This window comes from Muscardinus avellanarius, assembly GCF_963383645.1.
Source record: "Muscardinus avellanarius genome assembly, chromosome: 15".
Taxonomy (NCBI): Eukaryota; Metazoa; Chordata; class Mammalia; order Rodentia; family Gliridae; genus Muscardinus; species Muscardinus avellanarius.
This window is the reverse complement of record NC_137801.1, coordinates 83597830-83620688: the sequence shown is the minus strand read 5'-3', so window position 1 is coordinate 83620688 and position 22859 is coordinate 83597830. Positions and strand designations below refer to the sequence as shown.

At 41.8% G+C, this 22859-nt stretch overlaps 1 protein-coding gene across 1 annotated transcript in view; it reads left to right on the top strand.

Annotated features, from left to right (window-relative positions):
• Window positions 1–16478, top strand: part of SLC9A2 (solute carrier family 9 member A2) — a gene marked incomplete at both ends in the record, with an annotated part of 91474 nt that extends 74996 nt beyond the window's left edge. Inside the window, 7 exons of the mRNA XM_080711845.1 lie at window positions 799–888; window positions 1409–1479; window positions 5826–5987; window positions 9542–9638; window positions 12955–13086; window positions 14302–14392; window positions 16108–16478. Coding sequence (XP_080567971.1) covers window positions 799–888; window positions 1409–1479; window positions 5826–5987; window positions 9542–9638; window positions 12955–13086; window positions 14302–14392; window positions 16108–16478 — 1014 coding nt within the window. The remainder of the gene's footprint in view (window positions 1–798; window positions 889–1408; window positions 1480–5825; window positions 5988–9541; window positions 9639–12954; window positions 13087–14301; window positions 14393–16107) is intronic.
• Between the last annotated feature and the right edge of the window lie 6381 nt (window positions 16479–22859).

Genomic DNA, 22859 nt, shown 5'->3' with positions numbered 1-22859 from the left:
AGAGCTGTGCTAACGGAAAGCTCCTCCTCCTGCACCTCCGGGCTCTAATGGCAATGCTGTTCATGTTTCATTATTAAGTGAGGCGTTCGCTGCAGCATTCTGGCGGATATGGGTTACTTGTTAAGGAATTCCTTCTCATCTTCCTAGTTTGCTGGACAGCTTCTAGTTCTCTCTGATCCTTGTTCACCCCTGAGCATGCCGGGACTCACTCAGCACCCTCTCCCACCGCTGGTCCTCCGCTGTCTCTGCTGGGAGAGGTGTCCAAGACGTGCTAAGACCCTGACTGGATGTTTCTTCTGCATGAAGCAGGATGCTTCTCTCTCAGATCCCTCTTCCCTCTACTTGGTATCTTGCTTTGTATTTCACTCCAAAGTCTTAGATTGCAGACTTTGTTAATCTCGGAGGCTCAAGCGCTGAAGCCTGTGGCCCGTATGCAGTAGAAGCTGGGTTAAAATTGTCAATAATAAATGACCAATCAAAAAGAATCAATGAAAATCATTTTCTCTAGATAATATGAGTAGGTGATTTCCCTTGAACCGGACAATTCTCATTTTCTACTTTCTCAATTTCTTCCAGTTGTTTTGTGTTGGGACATGGTCTGTCCAGAATAAGTCAGCTATCAAAAAAGAAGAAGAAAAATAACAAAATGTTATGTTTACTGTCTTAGATCTTGGCAGCGGAATATCTTTTCTTGCTGGCCATCAAAGTTCAGAAGACGAGAGGTTATTTTTGGAATTTTTTTATTTTATAAGAAAACTAGTTGAAATTCACTCTTTTTTTTTTTTTTTTTCTTTACAGGGAATAACTATCCGACCACTAGTGGAGTTTCTTGATGTCAAGAGATCTAATAAAAAACAACAAGCTGTCAGTGAGGAGATCCACTGCCGGGTGGGTGTTGACCAAGTGTAGCAACTGAAGTGATAAAAGAAAGAGATGCTTGAGTCGCCTGAATGGCCTGACACCAAATCATTTGTGTCCAGAAGAAGGATGAGGGAGGGCCGGGGAAGGTGTGCGTTGGGGAGTGGAGAACCATCATAATCCCACAGTAGCGATATCCAGGCCAGATTGTCAAACTCCTACATAAATAGAGGAGCACAAAACCTCCTTTTCACTTCCTACCAGCTTAAAATGGTTCTATACAATTTTAACAATTATTGCTATTTTTCATATTCTTCAAATTTGGGGAAAAAACTGTTAGGATGATCCACATAATTGAAGTATCACCTGATATCAGAACGGCAAAGAGCTTAATTTGCTGGAAGACCAATGACTGATCTCATTGCTTTCAGTAAAACAAACAAGAAACAAGAACTACTGGCCCCATAGGAGTTTGGGCATGATGAAAGTAGAGTGACAGCAACTGATTTGGGGTAAAAACTAATCGATTCACCTGCTTTTGCTGTTTTAGTTTTTTGACCATGTGAAGACTGGGATTGAAGATGTTTGTGGACACTGGGGTCACAACTTTTGGAGAGATAAGTAAGAAAGTCTTTTGCCATTGAATTACGAAGTGGCTGTGGATCATGGTGGGAGCAGAATGTATCGACTTCTGTTATTTTCCATGGTTGCAAATATTTTTTTTTCCAGTACTGGGGATTGAATCCAGGAGCATTCTACCTCTGAGATACACTCCCAGCCCTATTTTTAAATTTTGAAGCAGAATCTCACTAAATTGCAGAGGGCTTCTCTGAGTTGCTCAGGCTGGCTGTGAACCTGCGGTCCCCCTGTCTAGCCTCTCAAACACTGAGATTACAAGTGTGTGCTACCGCACCCAGCTGCAAAACTTTCTTATGTTGGGCCGCAGTATGCCCTTTCAGATTGAGTTCAGTTATAACTGGAATAATAGTGAACAACTTAGAAACTTGTTTTTCTGTTATACAATTAGCCAGAGATGAGTAATTCAGATTTAATAGATGAGCTCTGCTCCATACAGCTGTCAGAATCTCAGGACCCTTCTAAGTAACCCACCAGGATTAGCCTCCATGTCCATGGTTGCCCCTTGAAACAGAATTACTGCTTCAGAGACAGGAGGATTGCAGGTGCAGAGCCAGCCTCAGCAACTTGTGAGGCCCTCCACAAGGTAGTGAGACCCTGTTTCCAAATAAAGAACAAAATAGGGCTGGGGGTAGAGCTTGGAGTTAGAATGCTCCTGGATTCAACCCCCAGTACCACACACACACACACACACACACACACACACACACACACACACACATACACACGCTGCTGCTTCTAGGCCCCAAGAAGGAAGAAAGATAACAAAAAGACCGAGGACATCTACACTCTGCCTCCAAACCAAAGTCAGCAAGAGCTATCACACACTTCTATCACATGGCTAGGATCCAGTGATACGGCCATTCCTCACTGCAAAGAAGGGCCATGTATGCTGTGCACTACAGGCAGAACGAAGAGGGGGTGGGTGTAGGGGAACAGGTGCTACACAGGTCATTTTTCAAGTCAGTTCTGCTCAGATCACATCCCAGTATGTACACAATCACTGATTTTACTAAAAATGATGTAGAAAAAGAAATGATTCTCTGGGGCATGTTTGGGTATCTTTCCTTTTCCTCCAAAGCTCTTATGCTGTAGATTTCCAATGGTCCTGGCAAAGACTTCTTGAGGCATTTGATCCTTTGGGAATGGAAGGAAAGGCTAAGACAGGGGCACATAGCTCGGGCTTAGCAAAAGGAGTCTAATGATGGTGAAAGAGAACACCTGTATGTAGCTTGGCAGAGAAATGAAAGGGGGTGGAAATAAAACAAAGAAAATACGCGTTCCCTACACAGAACTGACCCATTGTCTTCCATGTTTGTTCTTCCTTTTGCTTATCTGTAGTGTAAAGCTAAAACAATAATAGCAATAAAAGAAGTTCAAGATGATATTGTTTTGCTGTTGGGAATCCTGGTTCAAGGGGTCTGACATGAAGTTCAAAGCGAGCTCAGGAACAGTGGCTCAGTCTTCAGTGTGGTGGCCAGTCACTGGCAAAGTACATTCGGGATGGCTTTTGAATCATTCAGTGCCATTCAGTATTTAGAACAAAGGAAGCATTCCAGGAATGGAGGTTAACACTGGTTCCTTTCAGGGCACAGGTGTGTCTATAGACCTCTCTGGGTTTAGCTGGGCGTGGTGGCACATGCATGTAATCCCAGTACTTGGGAGGCTGAGACAGGAGGATTGCAAGTTTGTGGCCAGCTTAGCTACTTAGTAAGGCCCTCCGTAACTTAGTGAGACCGTGTTTCAAAAATAAAGAATAAAAAAAAAAATAAGGGCTGAGGGTGTAGTTTGGAGGTAGAATACCCCTGGGTTCAATCCCCAGTTCCAGAAAAAAAAGCTCTCTAAAATCTCTCTGGGTTTATGCTGATTGCTCTAATATACATTTCTTCTCAATAAATGTTTACTGCATGCAGTTTCACTTATATACTGGCATAATAATGTTGCTTAGCAAACCATCCCAAAACTCAGTTGCTCTGAATAGTAGTCATATATTATTACATATTACAGTGCATGAGTCAGGAGACTGTGAGTTAGCTGGTCTGGGTCAGATGGGGCTGATCTGGGCTGGTCAGGGAAGTCTGGTTCTTTCCAGACATCATCTCTGGGCTCCATTAATCTGTTCTGGGTAGACATCTCAAGGTAGCCAGGTTAATTGGACCATGATTGCTAAAGATGGGCAAGCCAACTGTGGCTCATGTCTAGAAGGTAATGTTGCTCCATGGTTGTTTTTTTTTTTTTTTTTTTTTGCAGGTCTGGGGATGGAACTCAGGGGCATTTGACCTCTGAGCGACTCCCCCAGCCCTATTTTTTATTCTTTATTTTGAAACAGGGTCTCACCAAGTTGCAGAGGGTCTCACTAAGTAACTGAGGCTGTTAGCAAACCGCGATCCTCTGGTCTGGGCCTCCTGAGTGCTGGGACTGCAAGTGTGCACCACGCCTGCTGCTCCGTGCCTTTGAACTTTTTCCCCCAGCAGTGGAAATACTTCATTTAACAACTTTGCAAGCATTTACAGGTTTCCATGCACAGCCATGTTGCCTGTGCACAATTATGCCCGTGCTTGTACTGCAGTGAGATGGCTGTTCATTGCTCTTGGCCATCCCTGTGTGATGTGACTGGGGAGAGGTGACCTGGCTTCACCCACGTGATGTTTACATGTCTCCATGCCTCTTGGCATGTGTCCTCTCATGATGGCTGTGGAAACATGAGATGCAGGTTTCGGTGTGCAAGCCCATGTTAAACCTTCTCTTGTCGCATCATGTGCTAACAGCCTGTTGACCCAAACAAACATTATTGACCCAGTGGCTAAAAGCAGGCAGGGGAGGTCACCAAGGCTACAGTGGAAGGATACTGCAGGCGATATGGCAGAGGATGTGGATACAGGGAGGCGTTGGGACCAAATGACCCATTCTACTCCATATACTAAGGGTATAAGCGTGTGACAGGCATGGTTCCAGACTCTGGTGATACAGGAACAAACAAAATTCCCTGTATATATAGATCTTATGTTCTCATGCTAGGATACAAAGAATAAGAAATATAACTAAATCATATACTATACTAGAAGGAAACAACTGCTATCTAGAAAAATACGTCTGGGAAATGTGAGAGAGAGAAGGTAGAGATGAACTGGCCACCTCGATGGTGTTCCTGTGTCCATCAGCATGTTCCTACAGCCTGGTGCCAAAGGCAGTGGGGGGTGCGGGTATAAGAAGATGGATAGAAAAGGTGTTCAGAGATGATCACCAACGAGAAGAGACTTTAAGAAGGTGTGTGGATGAGTCCTATGCCTGTCTGGGAGAAGAGCATTCCCAGTAGAAGGAACAGCAAGGCTACGGTCCAGAGCACAGCCGACAGGTATGTAGGAGAGGAAGGACCATAGTGAGTCTGTGCCTGAGGAGCAGCGCAGTGCTGGGGGGCACACCCGGATTGTGGACGGCCCCACAGGTCACCCTGCTTTTATTCAAGGGAGAAGCAGAACTGCCATATTATGTGACTGATGTAAGGAGGGGAACATTCTATCTTCTGTGTTGGCACCAGGCTGTAGGAACATGCTGGTAGACACAGGAACACCATCGAGGTGGCCAGTTCATTCATTGTTAAGAGTCTTGAAATTGTGGGTTATGGCAGTGGCATTAGGGGCGGGGAAAGGGTGCTGTATTTTGTGGCTGATCGGTGGTCACTGAATTTGCATTGTGGGGCTCACTTATGACGTCAGTGAGGGAGCTTCAGCGTAGTGGTGGAGGCTAAAGACTGATTCCCGAGGGCTCGGGAATCACAGGAGAGGAAATGGAATTTGCAAGTATTGAGAACACTTTTGGTTAATTTTGCTTAAAGAAGAAGTAGAGGAATGGTAAAGGGAGAAATAGTTTATAATTATTGAATATTAGATCCGCGTGTAATGGTCATATAAAAATGTATCAATATATGTGTATATATATTTACATGGGTGTTTACACATATATGCAGTATGTATATTTTATACACATATATGTACATGCGCACACACATATACATACATATATACAAGTATACACTGAAATCAAACTGCCTAAATACTGCTAATAAGTTTTTTTTTTTTTTTTTGGTGGTACTGGGGGTCTTGGAAGCCCTTCTACCTCTGGGCTACTCTCTCAGACCTATTTTCATATTTTTATTTGGAAACAGGGTCTCTGCATGGCTGGCTTCGAACCAGCGCGATCCTCCTGTCTCCGCCTCCCAAGTGCGGGGATTACAAGCGTGCGCCACCACGCCCGGCCTTGCTAATGCGTTTTTACCTGGGAGGTTTTGGGTTTTGTATTTGTTTTATTAGTTTGATTTCCTTTATTTACAGGTTTAAGAAGTTTGATGATAAATACCTTCGGAAGCTTTTGATTCGGGAAAACCAACCCAAGTCAAGCATTGTGTCCTTATATAAAAAGCTTGAAATAAAGCATGCTATCGAAATGGCAGAGACAGGAATGATAAGCACTGTCCCTTCTTTCGCATCTCTAAAGTGAGTATGGTTTTGTAAATAGAAGTGAGCGTTGCTAAATAGATATTATGTATTGGAAACCAACAACTACAATAAAAATATTGGCCCATGTCCCTGAGAGCTGCTGTAGGATTTTAGAACAAAATAAGATTCTACTTAACATGTAAAAGCTTTCTCAGAAGTAAGACACTATATTTCATTAGAAACAGCAGTGGACTGAGTAGTAGAAATACTGAGTTACTGTCTCAGCTCTGCAAGTAACTTACTTTATGACCTTGAGCTGGTCCAGCTGTTTTCCCAAGACTGGTTTTCTTCAACAGAAAATGGGGATGAATTTAGAAGAGATACCTAAGGTTTCCTCTAGATTTAAAACTGTATGGTCTGTCTTCTGCGTTATTCCATTTGTGGTTAAAGCCAGGCATAACATAGCTTCATAAGGGCAAACCGTGGGTTTTTGTGATTTCTGATGAAAAAAAATAACAGTTTTCCTCTCTATTTACATTTCATTTTGAAGCTAATAATGAGCAGAATGAAGGTGAAGGTTCAGAGTTGGAAAACTGTTTTAACAATTAGTGGCTATCTGCATAGATGGATAAATGGGCTCCTCACTGACCATTCCACTTTTCTTAAAATGTTTTCTCAAACGGAAAAGAGGAGCAATCAAAGGAAGCAATAAGAAATCGTATTTCTGAGAAAAACAGACTGAGTTTTGATGGGCTCAATCAAGGACAAGTAGAAGAAAATGACAAAATGCTTTTAAATAATTTGCTTGGAAGCTGGAGCATACCAGTGCAGTGAGGAACATCTTGGCCGAGAGAGAAAAGAACAGGGAAGCCCAGTGAGATGAACTAGTATTTAGGGTCACTTTCCCCTGGGGCTGTAGCAGAGAAGGTGTGTAGGAGTTAAAGAACTCAAAAAGAGTTTGCCAGACTAATTGGCCTTAGAAAATAAGATAGAAAATTCAGGACTCAAAAAGGGGTTTTATTGTATCTAGCTAAAGGATGTTAGTTCTTGTACCTAGCTATAGGTTAGGGTTGTTACACCCTAACTATCAAAGGAAAGAAGTCCAATCTAAGATTGTCTCAATCCATGGTGGTGCAAAATCATCTGAGATTGATGTTACCCCTATGACAGATGCTTCAGAAAGGTGAACTTTAATTTTCTGTGAAGGAACATAAGATTATAAAGATTCTTAAACTGTGCCTCTGTGATTCTTTTTTTTACAAGTAATGCCTAGAATCTGATTTAAAATAACAAAACACACAGATATACAAGAAAATCAAGAAAGAAAAAATCAAGAAAGAAATAGAAACAGAACAGAAATGTGTAACAGGCACAAAGGGGATTTATGTAATTGAGTTATTACAAAGGGCCTTTAAATATGGAGAAGGAGCACAGAAAATCGCACTGACCGCTTGCCAATATTGTGGAGAAAACGGAAATGAAAAGATCAGTGTGAAATTATTGATCCAAAAGTAATCAAATTTAGGATCTTATTTGAGAATATAATAGCAAAATAGACAAAGAGAAGATTGATTGATTAAAAGATAGGTTAGAAATAAATAACAAGAATAAAGCACAGAGTGAAAAAATGGTAGAGAAATATGGGAAATCACATACCATATATATGGGATATGTTGGAAATGTTCAGGACGCAATGAGAGAGAAACCACAGATTGGGAAAAGACACTTGCTTCATCTATAGCTGTCCAAAGAAAGTTACAATAAAAGAGGACAAAAGACTGTTCAGCCTTTTACAAAGTAGGATACGCAGATGGCCCATAATTTTATATGTCCATATCTATATCTATATATGTATATATATACATTTCTATGTGCATGTGTGTGTGTGGAAATATATATTTATCAACAATAAAATGGATGCATTGTGGTATATTTGTGTAATGGAATATCATACAGAGATGAAAATATGAAAATTAGTATTACACGTATAATACAGATGACTCTCCAACATGATGCTAAGTCAAATAAGCTAACGGTATACAGTCCTATTTTATTATTCCATTTAAATAGAACTTGTGTTCAGGCACGACGAATCTATGCTATGAGAAGTCAGGGTAACCACTGCCTTTGACAAAGAGGCCGCGCTCCCTTGATTGGTGGAGGGTAGCCTTCATGCTCTATGTCTGGAACGTGAGTTGTGGCTGCACTCATGTGTTAATCCATTGAGCCACGCACATGAAGCTCACTTTTACCTTTTATGTTCTATTTCATAAGAAATAGATTAAAGACGGAGGCACCCATGCACGTGTCAACAGAGGCTTGCAAACACGTGGGTGAAAATCATTCGGAGCTTTGCACGGGAATAGCGGTTGTCAAAAAGATTATTACCCAATGACTTTTTTATGTTCCTTCTTTTTCTAACATTTTGTGAACTGACTGTTAATCAGGGAAACCTCAGAAGATACTTCTTAAAAACATCATGTGTGCCATTAAGGCTGATGAAAAAATACACCATCACATCTAAAGAAATCTATCTGCCTCCGACTTAGATTTCTGGGTTTATTCATTTGTTTATAGACTAGAGCAAGTAGTCTTTCTCAGTTGCTGAGAATGGCCTCTCAAACGTGCCATCCTCCTGTCTCAGCTTCCCAAGTACTGGGATTACAGGTCCGTGCCTCTGCACCTGCCTCTTGGGCACTATTTTAAACAGTGAAATTCCCAGTAATCAGCATGACGATGTGAATAACCTGTTTTCAAATAGACTATGGCAGGAGCATAAGACGAAGCAGGAAAGCAGGATGTCACCCTGTTCAACATCATCCGGGGATGTGTCGAGGTGACTCAGATTTTTTTTGTCACTCTGCATACCCGAGAATGAGAGCCACAAGTATTGACGTTAAGTTTACAGAAAAAAAAATAATAGCAAGTTAGGAGACTTCAAAAATACGGAATTCTTGCCGGGCGTGGTGGCGCACGCTTATAATCCCCGTGCTTGGGAGGCGGAGACAGGAGGATCACGCTGGTTCGGAGCCAGCCTTGCTGGCTTAAGAGACCCTGTTTCCAAATAAAAATATAAAATAGGTCTGGGAGTGTAGCCCGGAGGTAGAAGGGCTTTCAGAAACCCCAGTACCACCAAAAAAAAAAAAAAAAAAAAATGGAATTCTCAAATCATGATGATTGACTGTATTAATGTATATATTATAGTTAATGTAGCTGTATAAATAGTTTGCAAATATATGTAATGAAGGATTTAAAAGACAAAGACTTAGCAAAACACAGCTTATTAAGTTTCTATTGAAAAAAAAAAAACCTAGTCTATATTACCACCGTTACACAGTGTGAGAAACTCTAAGGTATTATAAACCTTTATACCCTTTCTTAAAAAGTAATTGCATGAATAGATTCTGAGGAAATTTGCTCACAGTAAAGTTGTCGTGAATGGTTTTGTCTCTAAAGTAAGTAAGTTTTAGTTCTTAATTGTTTAAAGCTGAGTGATTTTGAAATTTAGAAATATTGAATGAATATTTTGAAAGATTGTATTGTACCCAAGTGCTATCCTTGAAAGGAAGATTCATCTTCTGAAATAATGATATCATAACTCATGTTCACAGTGACTGCCGTGAAGAAAAAATAAGGAAACTCACACCTGGCGAAATGGATGAAATTCGAGAAATATTATCAAGGAATCTGTACCAAATCCGTCAGCGTGTAAGAATTTATTTATTTGCCTTTGGCTAGAAATGAGCCATTTGGGTTTGGTCTAGTTGACTGTCCCATGATTACACCTGCCTCAGGGGCTCCCTCTCCGGGCAGACCCTCTTCTCAGACCCCTCTTTACAGCATCTGATTTGTCAGAGTCCCAGACACCATTGTTTAAGTTTCTAAGCCCCCTGAGAGCTTTGCCCCTGTGGATTTGGAGATAAAGAAATATGTGTTAACTAACGGTGCAGGAAAGAACCGCTTACTTTTTACCTTGGACTTTGCAAGTGCGTTGCATTCGCCCTTGTTATTCATGAAGTGCTGCTGTTTTTATCGGTCCCCCCCCCAGTCTCTTTTGCTTCATCTCCTCTGCTAGCCCCCCCCCCTTGTGTTATCTAGCTGGTAATGTGGCTAACGCTTGGAGCCCGCCCCCTCCACCCAGTCCCATTTCAGCGCATTGCTTGTATCAACCCCTTTAGCCCTACCACGAGCAGACGGTGTAACTGCTGTCACCATCTCCCGGGTGGGGAAATGAAGGCCCAGGGCCACAGGGCTGGCTCAGGCCCCCTGCACTCATGTCTGCACTTCTCAGCTGGCCTCCTTATACGCTGCTTCTGTTCCATCTACATTACTCGTTACAACCTTTTCTGCAAAGCACCTCGAAATGGTAGCATTCTCCTATCATGAGTGACACAAGACAATAGCTGTAGATTCCAGGCTAAACTACGCTTTCAGAATTGTGGGTCTCTATTTCCAAGTTCTACTTCATCCAGCTGTATTTCCACAGTTGCCCCATACCCATTCCTGCCCGAGGTGCAGGGGGTGACGGCTTCTGTCCTCACATCTTAGCCTATGTGGCTCTTTTTCTCTCTTCCCCTCCCCTCTCCCTCCTCCTCCTCCTCTTCCTCTTCTTCTTCCTCTTCCTCCTCCTCTTCCTCCTCCTCCCCTTCTTCCTCCTCCTCCTCTGCATTCCCCCCTCTCCCTCCCCTGCCCAATTGGAGCCTGTTCCTGCTTCCTTCACTGCCCCCTATCTTCCAATTCTTGTTTCCCCCTCAATCCCTACCGTACCCCCTGCCCTATCCTTAGGTGAGCTAGCATTTAGCACCACTGAGTTTAGCACTTAATTTCCCGATTCTGTACTCTGCTGTTAGACTGATAGGCTCATCAGACGGTAAGGAGCCTACGGCAGGCATGTCACCTTTGCCTCTCACCACGGGGCTTCTGAGAGTCTGGACACAGGGGGATTTCAAGTAGGTGTCAATTCTATCAAAAAATGAACTTCAGTATTTTTTATGCCTTATTTAAGAAGCACACTTCTAGATGGCCTACAGGGTTAAAGCTGGATGGCAGGCACATCCCCGGAGTAGTTTTGTTCTATCACAATCTCAGACAGGATTATCGCCGAGGGTGTCACAACTTCTCAATGTGACAACTCTGTTGAAAAAAGGACAACTATAATTGTGCCTTGGTGGGAGTGCAAACTAGTTCAGCCACACGGAGATCTGTGTGGGGATTCCTGAGAAAACTGGGAATGGATCCACCATATGACCCAGCTCTACCTCTCCTGGGCATCTTTCCAAAGGGGTCGAATACAGAGGACTACAGCAACATATGCGTGCCTATGTTCATGGCAGCACAATTCGTAATAGCCAAAATATGGAACCAACCCAGGCCTCCATCAACTGATGAATGGATAGCAAAACTGTGGGAAATACACACGATGGAATTCTACTCAGCCATAAAGAAGAACAAAATCATATCATTTGCAAGAAGATGGAAAGTCCTAGAGAGCATTGTGTTAAGTGAGATCAGCCAAGCACAGAAGGAGAAGATACATATGTTTCCTCTAATATGCCCAAACTAGGGAACGTAGAGGATACCAGTGGGACTCCAGATAATGGAGGGGGAATACCAGCAAAGTTTGAATGGAAGGATAGGAGAGGAGGAATGCTGAACTTGTTTAATGAGGGTCTACATCTGAATATGTGTAAAATTATGAATGTGGCATGGTTACCCTGGAAAATAATTGGTGGGAGGGGTGAAGGGAAAATGGGAACGGGGGTGGGGGAAAGAGGGCACCAAACATAGCTTAAATGTAAACCAAATATGTTCAATAAAAATTTTGTAAAAAAAAAAGGGGGGGGGGAGGGACAAGCAATGAAGTTAATTGAAAGGATATGGCGCCCCCAGGTGGTTCCAAGTGGTTGTTTGTTGTTTTTGTGGGGGTTTTTTGTGTGGTGCTGGGGATTAAACACATGGGTGTTCTACCTCTGAGCTACATTCCCAGTCCTATTGCATTTATTTTATTTTATTTTATTTGTGGTTGTGGGGATGGAACCCAGGGGCATTTTGCCTCTGAGCTACACCCCCAGCCCTATTTTTTATTCTTTATTTGGAAACAGGGTCTCACTGAGTTGCAAAGGGCCACATTAAGTAGCTGAGGCTGGCTGCAAGCCGCGATACTCCTGTCTCAGCATCCCAAATACTGGGATTACAAGAGTGCGCCACTACGCCCAGCTGTGTTTTTATTTTGACACAGAATTTCACTAAGTTGCTGAGGTTAGCCTAGAACCTGCAACCCCCCAGTCTCAGGCTTCTCCGTACTGGGATTACAGGCATGCACCAAGATGCCCAGCTCAAACTGGTGTTTTTTTTTTTTTTTAAATCAGTAATTCCTATTCAGTAGAGAATTACGGAAGTGACATGTGGGTTTTCTAGTTATTAATGACAGCTAAATGCATGTAAGGTATTTCAAGGTAGATGTGGGCATTGGTAAATTCAGTCACTTTTTTAACTTGTAAACATCATACTTTTCAAAAAAAAAGTATGTGAAAGAATGGAGTCTTTCAGACTTCCAAAGTGTTAATCTTTTGTACTTCTGATTTTAATTTTGTTGTTGTTGCTGTTGTTGTTTCTCCTGGAAGTTGTACATGCCTAGCTGAGGTGCAAACCCAAAACAAAGTGGCTAGCTTTCGGAATTTCTGAGAAAAGGATCAGTATTCTGGTGAAATATCCCTTCAATGTGTTTTTGTTTGTTTGTTTGTTTTGTTTTGTTTTGTTTTTGCAGGTCTGGGGATGGAATCAGGGGCTTTTGACCTCTGAGCTACACCCCTCCCCAGCCCTATTTTTATTCTTTATTTTGATTTATTTTATTTTATTCTTTATTTTTATTCTTTATTCTTTATTTTTATTCTTTATTTTTGCAGAGGGCCTCCCTAAGTAGCTGAGGCTGGTGGCAAACCGCGATCCTCCTGCCTCGGCCTCCGAAATGCTGGGATTACGAGCGTGCGCCACCACGCCCGGCTTAAATGTGTTTTTATTTCAGACGCTGTCATACAACAGGCACAATCTGACGGCCGACACCAGCGAGAGGCAAGCCAAGGAGATTCTGATCCGCCGGCGGCACAGTTTGCGAGAGAGCATCAGAAAAGACAACAGCCTGAATCGAGAGCGCAGGGTAACCGGGCTTGGTTTCTCCAAGACACGGGGCTGGGATCGGGGGTGCAGCCCGCAGCTGCATGGTGGGTCAGCTCGCAGAATCACTGACTGTGCAGACTGGCCGGCTGCTGGGGTGGAATTAACCATAAAGTTATTTTACCATGCCCTATTGGCGTGCACTGATAGGCCCAGCTCCTTGGAAGGCTGAGGCCAGAGGATGGCTTGGACTAAGGATTTGGAGGCCAGCCTGGATGGCTTGGACTAAGGATTTGGAGGCCAGCCTGGGCAACAAAGTGGGCCTTGTCTCAAGAAATGGGTGGGGGGTGTCACAGTGCAGTCCAGGTTGCCCACAGCGTTGCCAACTGGTAAGGCAAGACACTTAAAAATGATCTGATTAGTTGCTGAATTGCCACGGCAGGCTTTGCATCTTGTTTTTAAATAATATTCTATATGGGATCATCAGAAATCAAAATGATTATTGTGTGAACAGGGAGATTGTCTTTTTCATATGTGAAATGTAGCAGGCTCAGTAAATGGTAATTGTAGAAGTGGGAGCCGCCATTCAGAATGTCAGTAAGTGAGGTCTGCGACATTATTTTTGTTCTGTCATTTTCAAGATTGACTAAAGTAAATAAAACTTAAATATGCTATGGATTTTATACATCTTCTCCATTCAAATAGATGAGTAATCCTATTTAGGAATCAAATAGTCTAGTAATCCTTTAAAATTAGGCATTTAAGTAGCTTTTCTGTAAGAAGAAAAGACCCGGTCATTTTCACATCTTTTTTTTTTTTTTTTTTTGTAATGGTTTAGTTCACTTCTATTTTCCTTTTTCCTTCCATCAGGTTTTGAAAGAAATTTAATTTTTTTTTTTTTTTTTTGGTGGTACTGGGGTTCCTGGAAGCCCTTCTACCTCCAGGCTACACTCCCAGACCTATTTTTGAATTTTTTTATTTGGAAACAGGGTCTCCCAAGCCAGAGCGTGCAGCTGGCTTTGAACTTGTGCGATCCTCCTGTCTCTGCCTCCCAAGCGCGGGGATTACAAGTGTGCGCCACCACGCCCGGCCAGAAATTTAATTTTTTAAAGAACAGTCATTATAGTCCCTCAAGGAGTAATGTTGGAATGAAGCACTAAAACTGTACTTTGGGTTTTGCCATACAAATCTCAGCTTCTGTATTACAATCCATGCCATTTATGGCGTCTAAATAAGATTTTCTGTTTCTTCTTTATAGGCTTCAACTTCGACCTCCAGATATTTATCCTTACCTAAAAATACAAAGCTTCCAGAAAAGCTACAAAAGAAAAAGAATATTTCTACTGCAGGTAATGAGCTTACTTGGGGCAGAAAAACAATATAAACTTATATGATGCTTAAACAACCAAGATTTTTTCCTATTGTTTTTCTTAATTAAGAATGAGTTTAATAATTCACAAATCTCAAATAATAGCGGGGTGATTTTTATTAGCCTTTCTGAATGATATCTGGTGTGAATTATCAATGGGTCAATCGCTTATCTTCTATAATAATTTTATGCTATAGTAAAAGGATGATTATTGTCATGGGGCTGCTGAGCAGGTGAATAGCAGGTGTACATCTGAAAACGTGAACTTACAGTTTTACGATCATTCTAATATATTTTCCAAGAGGCCATGGTATACTCTACTACTGACTATAATTATTAAAGCTTTGCCACACATCTACTCTCTCTTTATTTTCTGGTAATCTGTATGAAGACGCCCAATCTATTTTCGGTGAATCCCAGGACTATGTTAAGATTCCATGATACTAAAATGTGGGATATAACAATAATTAAAACCCCTTTGCTTTTTTTCCCCCGTGCCTGTTTATTTAATTAACCAAGAAGAAGAAAGTCTAAGGATTGCTGGTGATAATGAAGGGAGAGGTGAGAAATGAGAAGGGAGGGTTGGGGTACACCCAGCAAGGAGAAGATTTACGTCTGTGGGCTATTATCTCCATGCGCCCAGCCAAAAATATCCCAGTTCCTAAGAATCTCAAGTCTTGGGCAAGAAGCCCATCCCGTCAGCTATCCATCGGACTCCAACAGCCAAATCAGACTCCAGCAGCCAAATCGGGTTCTTATCCTATTACCTCCCTTGTTCTGAAAGCACACCCTGGAAGCCAGGCGTGGCGGGGCGCGTCTGTAATCCCAGTACTTGGGAGGCCGAGATAGGAGGATGGAGGCCAGCCTTAGCAATTTATCGAGCCTCTCAGCAACCTCGACAAATCAAATCCTGTTTCAAAACAATAACAACAAAAAATATAGATAGATAGATAGATAGTTTAATAAATAATAAAAGACGATGGGGTATAAGGTGCCACTGGTTTAAGTTTACAAGGAGGGGGAAAAAAGAGTGTACATGAGTGTTTTGGTCCTTTCATAGAAATATAAAGAAAATCAGGAGAGCTGTATATGAAACTCTAGACCAAAGGAAGAACCTTCTTAATAGCAAGTGATGCTCATACTGATAACCTTGTGCCAAGCCCTGAGCTTGGACCATTCCTCAGCCGCACAGCCACTACTGTTAAGGGTTTCCCGTCGAGCCTAGCTGCCCCATCTGTAAAATGGATGATTGTGAGAGTTAAAATAGCTAGGGTAGCCGGGGCACGCCTGTAATTCCAGTGCTTGGGAGACTGAGATAGGAGGATCATAGGTTTGAGGACAGATTCAGCAACGTAAAGACCCTGTCTCAAGGTAGGCTCAGTGGTAGACTGTACCTGGGTTCTATCCCTAGTACTGCAAAGAAAAAAATAAAAAAGCTAGTAGGAGCTAAGGCATTTAAAGGTGTTAGGACAGTGCCTGTCACACAGTGAATGCTTGAAAAATTAGCACTGTGGACAGGAATGCTCTCGGAAGTGACACACGATGACCAGGGTCCCTCAGCCAGAGGGAGCCCGCTGACTGCCCCCTATTCTGGGCCCCAGGGCAGTTCCCCGACTCACTGAGGTACTGAGTTCACTTGTAAAACGTCTTCTCTGGAATGCCTGCCCATGTTCTCTTTCTTTTGATCCATGATAGACGGACACAGCAGTGACTCAGACATCGATGTCGGGACCACCGTGCTCAATTTGCAACCCCGGGCCAGGCGCTTCTTGCCAGAGCAGTTCACCAAGAAACCCCCCCAGTCCTATAAAATGGAATGGAAGAACGAGGTGGATGTTGATTCTGGCCGAGGACAGCCAGGCACCCCTCCTGTACCCCGCAGCAAGGAGGGCGGCACCCAGACGCCGGGCCTACTAAGGCAGCCCCTTCTCTCCAAAGACCGGTTTGGCCGGGGGAGAGAAGACAGTTTGACTGAAGAAGGTCCACCCAGGCCTCCTCCGAGGCTGATTCGAAGGGCATCAGAACCTGGGAACCAGAAAGCCCGATTCGGGAGTGAGAAGCCATGATGGAAAGGGCCAAAGAAAGTCCAGGATGGGGGACCCAGGCCGGCTGTGGCTGGCTGGCCACTCCTAATCCTGACCCAGCTGTGGAATCCATTCCCCTCTCTAAATACTTTCCTGGGTGGCAGCGTCAAGCCACTATTAAAGGGGATGAATGTTGATCCCATGAAGAGGAAAACCAGAGAGAGTCCTATAAAATGACTTCTTGCTACCAATTCTGTTCTAAGCGGGACTGAAAGAAGAAGAAAAGTGTGCCTTTATTGAACTTGAATAGCAGAACTTGAAAATGTTAACACACCCTTGTTGGTGAAAATTTTAATATATTACCTACATGCCTCAAATTTTATTTATGGAAAAAAAATTGTGTATGTCTATAGTGGATCCGCTTTTAAGCCAATGACACTAGAAATATCTAGAAAAGTCTTTCTTTCCAAGGGGTGAAGCTCAGTGTCTTTTTCTCTGTGATTTAGAAGATCAGATCATAGCTTCAAGCAGGGGGATCTCGTGACTGGAACTAGGGATACAATTTGAGTTGGGCAGGCAGAGTGGCCTGGGTCCAGGGGGGACAAGTGGTCCTCACACTCCTTTGAAGTAACGAGTCAGCGGGCTTGGAATGGTGCCTTGACTACCATGTTCGAGGGTGACCTATTAGTTCTCCCTTTCTGCTGCCCGGGCAAAATCAGCTCATCATGTTTGACAGACTGGGTGGCAGTTTCCAGGAGTCCTACCGGGAGGGCACACGTGGGGAGAGAGGGCGGCACCTCTATACCATTGGGTGGTGGGTTTATATTGTGCAATACTGGGAGAAGCATGCAGGTGATTCCTTTTAGATTCATCTGTGACCACCTGCTTTAATAGGATTTTCTGCAGGACATTCTAGAGTTGGGAGTCCAGGTTAGGGCTTCCAGGCTGACAAGGATGAGGGTTTCTATAAACAGTATTCTGATGTTTATCAAACTGGTGAGATTTCAGGTTTTGATTTTTGTTCAGGAAGCACTTTCGAGAATGTGGGAATTCTGGGTTTTTTGTTTTGTTTTTTTTTTTGTTTTTTTTTTTTTTTTGCACTAGTCTGTAATTTGTTACCTCTTTACCTTCAATAATGCAGCGACTCAGATCTTCATATACAATTGCATTCTATTTGTTGGAGTATTTTTTAGAAGTATACCAGAAAGAAAAGAAGTGGAGCACAATCATTAAAGATTAATATTTAAATCTCTGTCTCTGAAACTATCGATTTTATTGCCTGTCATTTTATTTTCCCTGAACAATCCCCCTTTAAAACTTAGTTGCAACATGACTCTAAACTTCCGGGGTTGGGATTTTTAACTACTCATGTGATTTCTTGGTTTCACCTTGGAAACCTTTCACACACAGCAAAGGATGCAAGGGCTCACAGGAAAACACCAGTGAATATGTTAGACAATCAGCAGTGGGACTCCTTCTCCATCCCCATCAACATGGAGAAATTGTCTTATTTTCTGGTATTTGAAAATTTTGGAATACTGCTGGGTGGTTGGCATGAGAGAGGGAGAAGGATGTGTATACAAGGTTGTTAGAACACAACTTCTGTCCCCCACAATCCTAAGTTGTTCCATAGAAAGCAGTGAAGAATACAGTCAGAAAACAACAAGCTTAGGACCCTGTGCCCCAAATCCCAATTTTAAATATTAAAATAAATTATATATATATGTTCCTTCTGCTGAAGAGATTAAATCTCATAGAATATTATGTTGAAATATAATTTATCAGGAGGCAAGATTTGCATTTTTGAGAAAAATAAGAGTAAATTTTCAGGATATTTACATTTTTGAAATCTGAGATTGAAAATGACCATTATAAATAAATAGAATTCCTGGTTTTCTGTTTTAATAAATATTCTACATCATGAGTTTAACTTTCTGGAACTAAAAAAACATGAAAAAATTTATAGCACTTCTTGTTTAACAGGTAGATCAAATTCAACTTTCACTAATAGTCACATAAAGAATTGGAATGATATGTAAATTTCTAGAAAGAACCAAAGTCATTTTATATTATTATCAGTTTAATTTTTTATTTGTTGAATGCAAAAGGCAATAAAAATTTTGACTTTAGCTTTTTCTTTATATTTCTTCTTTGGGTAAATATTAAAATCCAGTCAGTATGGAAAGAGATGTTATGAAGATAATTTTTTAAGTATCATAACAATTGAAATATCTATAGTAGAGCCCCAGTCCTTTGCAAATTGATCCCTTAGTTTAAAAAAATATATATATAATCTGAAAAAAGTTCCAGTGTGCCTATAGAATTTTGACATATCTTCTGCGTATATTGTCATAAATTTAGTTTGAACTACCTGTAAGTAAAAATTCAGAACTTAGTGATTTATTTATACAGCTAAGGGTTGACTGTTGGAAAGAGTTATATCTGTCAGCTAAGAATCAGAAATCGGCACCAACATCTATTTTAAAATACGTGTTTTATGATATATGTCCCCAAAATGTCTGGGCTGAAATTCTTTCAACCTTTGCTAAGCTTCGTGCACTGTTTTCCTGGTAAGTAGGGGTGTTGGTTTATATGAAAAGTATAGAGAAACGCAGTTATTACATGTCTCGGCAGGGTTGGCATTTGTTGTACTGCCCAGGAGTCATGCGTACGTTGGCATTTTATAATCAATTATGAAAATAGTAATATTCTCACTAGTTCAAAGTGCACACTGGACTTAATTCTCTAAAGAGTGATTAAAGGAGATTACTTGGTCCAGATGAAGTAGTTGGCATCATCAGGCTAGGGCCTGAACAGTCTTCAATCAAGGGTTCTAGGAGCCCCTAATGATGCTGAAACCTACAGATTTTCAAGCTCCATAGAAATAAATGGCCTAGTGTTTACGTGTAACCTACACTCATCCTGCTGTATCCTTTAACCCATCTTTGGATTGTTTTTAATATACCTAATACAATGTACATGCTATGTCGGTGGTTATTATACTGTATTAGGGAACAATGGCCCCCAAAATCTGATATTCAGTACAAATGTATGTTTTAAAATACGGTTTGATCCACGACTGGTTGAGTCTGCATCTGCAGTGGGTGTGGTGGAGGGGCCTGGACTTTTGAGGCCTTCATAAACCTCAACAAGAACACTTAAAAGCCTAGAGTCCTCTTGGTGACCTGTGTTTTCATTATTTGCAGTCTCCACTTTTAGAACCAAGTGTGTAGCTCGCTGCTACTTTCTGTCTTGCTTTTTGGCCAGCTCTTTTCTTCAGAAAGAATGCAGGAGGGGGCACCATTTGGCCACATGGACAGCTCTTGTCCCTGGTAAATGATTCAGAACTCCTGCGGTTACATACTCCATATCCAGCCGATCTCCTCAGACAGGGTCAGCCCCCATAGACATACAGGAGAAACACCCAGTTGGGTAGTTTTTGAATACTAATATTATATGGGTGGTTCATTTTAAAAAGTCTCTTTTGTCTTTTTCTCTTTTTCTGCAATTTTTTGAATACATTTCTGTTGTACAACTTCTAAGCATAGTCAATAAATTGTGATCGGTTTTCCTGACCTGTATGGTAAGGGAATGAGTTTTTCTTGATGTAGAGTTAACCACCCAGAAAGTAGAGAACATGTTTTCTGTCTTTTGTTTGCTGTGTGTGTGTGTGTGTGTGTGTGTGTGTGTGTGTGTGTGTGTGTGTCACAGGGGCATTCTACCTCTGAGTTACACCTCCATTCTCCACCCTGTTACTGAGGATGGCTGTGAACCTGTGATCTTCCTGTCTCAGCCTTCCAAGTAAGTGGGATTAAAAATGTGTACTACCATGCCCAGCTAGATAATCATAATTTTGTTTTATTTTGTTTTGGGGGGGTACTGGGGATAGAACACAGGGGCTTCCTACCTTTGAGCTATACTCCCAGACCTATTTTATATTTTATTTGCAAACAGGGTCTCACTAGGCTGAATCTGCATGGCATATGGATCATTTTGAATGGCTTGTAACTACTTTGTATGTGACTTAGGTTTTATGAGGATCTGTTACCCTTTTACTGCAGGGCAATGAAAAGTCACCCTAGGAAATGCCCAGCACAGCATGCCACAGTGCTGACAACTCTGATTTTTCACTTCTGTGACAAAACATTTTGAATTAAAGATTCAAACTTTTTATCCTTTTTAAATTTATGACTGCATTGAGTCATAAATATGACTGGTAACTAAATCTCAAATTTAAATGAGGCTCTTTGCAAAAGTCCACATGGTTTTCTCTGTTTGTCAAAGAGAAATTTTGCATATGTACATCGATTTTGTGTCTACGAAAAGTCTTACAACTTTGTAAATATTAAATTACAGGTAAACCTTTAATTAATACCTGTGAAGAAAATGATGTATCTCAAGAAACCAGGATAGTCCCAGAAATTCCAATTTTTAGATTTATGTATCAAACCACTCTCATTTGTACTAAGTGGGGCTGGAATCCTGGATGGCTGGAATTTATGAAAGATAAGAACTTTAAGAATATTTAAAAATTCAATTCTACTAGTTCCAAGGCTAACAACTATTACTCTGTAATAGAATCTGATTAGAGGAATACGGGTTTTAAATTATTCATTAATTTCTATTTGTAAATAGACCCTGCCTGGTAAGTGATTCAAATATAATGTATGCTCTGAAATATTAAATACTGCCTTCTCAAGACAACCCAAACAAAAGCAGTTCATGCCAGAGTATTAGCTCACTTTTCCATTACTAGGACTGAAATACCTGACAGCAACGAATTAAAGGAGAAAATGTTTCATTTGGACTCAATGTCAGAAGTTCAGTTTATGGCAGCCCAGCTCCGAGGCAGAAGCATTATGGCGTAGGGCATCGTGGAGGAAAGCTACCTATTTCATGGTAGCCAGGAGGGGGTGGGGGAAGAGGAGGTGAGAGGAGATGAGAGGTGAGGTGAGGTGAGGTGAGGTGAGGTGAGGTGAGGAGAGGAGAAGAGAGGAGAGGAGAGAGAGAGAGAGAGAGAGAGAGAGAGAGAGAGAGAGAAAGAAAAGAGGAGAGAGAGAGGAGAGAGAGAGAGAGAGAGAGAGAGAGAAAGAAAAGAGGAGAGAGAGAGGAGAGAGAGAGAGAGAAAGAAAAGAGGAGAGAGAGAGGAGAGAGAGAGAGAAAGAAAAGAGGAGAGAGAGAGGAGAGAGAGAGAGAGAGAGAGAGAAAGAAAAGAGGAGAGAGAGAGGAGAGAGAGAGAGAGAGAGAGAAAAAGAAAGAAAAGAGGAGAGAGAGAGGAGAGAGAGAGAGAGAGAGAGAGCGTGCGAGAGCGAGCTCAAAGGCTGTACCTCCGAGACCCACTTCTTCCAACCAGTCATACCTTAGTTACCACCCAGTAAATCCATTAAATTATTAAAATATCACTTCATTGATAAGGTTAGAACCCTAATATTTCAGTTATTTCACCTCTGAACATTTTTACATTGCCAACACACGATCATTTATATAGAGGACATTTTATATAAAAGCTCATTCCATATATAAATCATAAGAGCCAGTAACTACCTTACCAAATGATGTTTAAAGATTAGGAAGCCGATGTAGGAATCCACCAAGTTCAGGTTTTAACTATTACACAGTGTTTGGTACCTGACTAATAAATAAGATTGCTACCATATCTGTTTCTTCCTTTACTTTTGGGTATCTTTATTTATTTATTTATTTTTTTTCGGGTCTGGGGATGAAACCCAGGGGCATTTAACCTCCAAGCTACATCCCCAGCCCTATTTTTTTTTTTATTTTTATTTTGAAACAGGGTCTCACTAAGTTGCAGAGGGCCTCGCTAAGTAGCTGAGGTTGTTCGCGAACTGCGATCCTCCGGTCTCAGCCTCCCGAATGCTGGGATGACAAGCGTGCGCCACCGCGCCCGGCTTTAAGTTCTTACCATTAGCTAGAAAGTGATCCTGACCAGCAGTCACAACCTGGCATGCCCTCAGGGTGTTATTTGTTCCAAAGAGGTGGCACACTGCAGGTACTCTGAAGGTGGTTTAAAGAAAACCTAATGCTTGTTGGTGAGGTTACAGACTGGCACTGCCAGAAGTGGGACTCTGTGATGCCCAGGCCAGGGCTTCAGCGACATCAACAGATGACTGAAGGCAAACAAGCACCCAGCTGCTTTCATGCCAGTGCCAGGTACTGCAGTCAGCAACAGAACACATCAATGACACTGGGTTTATTTAAGAAATATCACGTGGTTTTGATTTCATTAAGCAAACCTGGGACAAGCTTAGGGAGGTGAGCTATTACACCCAAACAAACAAAATTCTTCAGTTTAGAGGAGGGCTGCAGTCTCTACCATGAGAAATGAAATACAGTAGCCCCCCACCCTCCCACGCCATACTTGAAGTTTTACTCCGCTGAGTTTCAGTTACTCCTGGACCACCT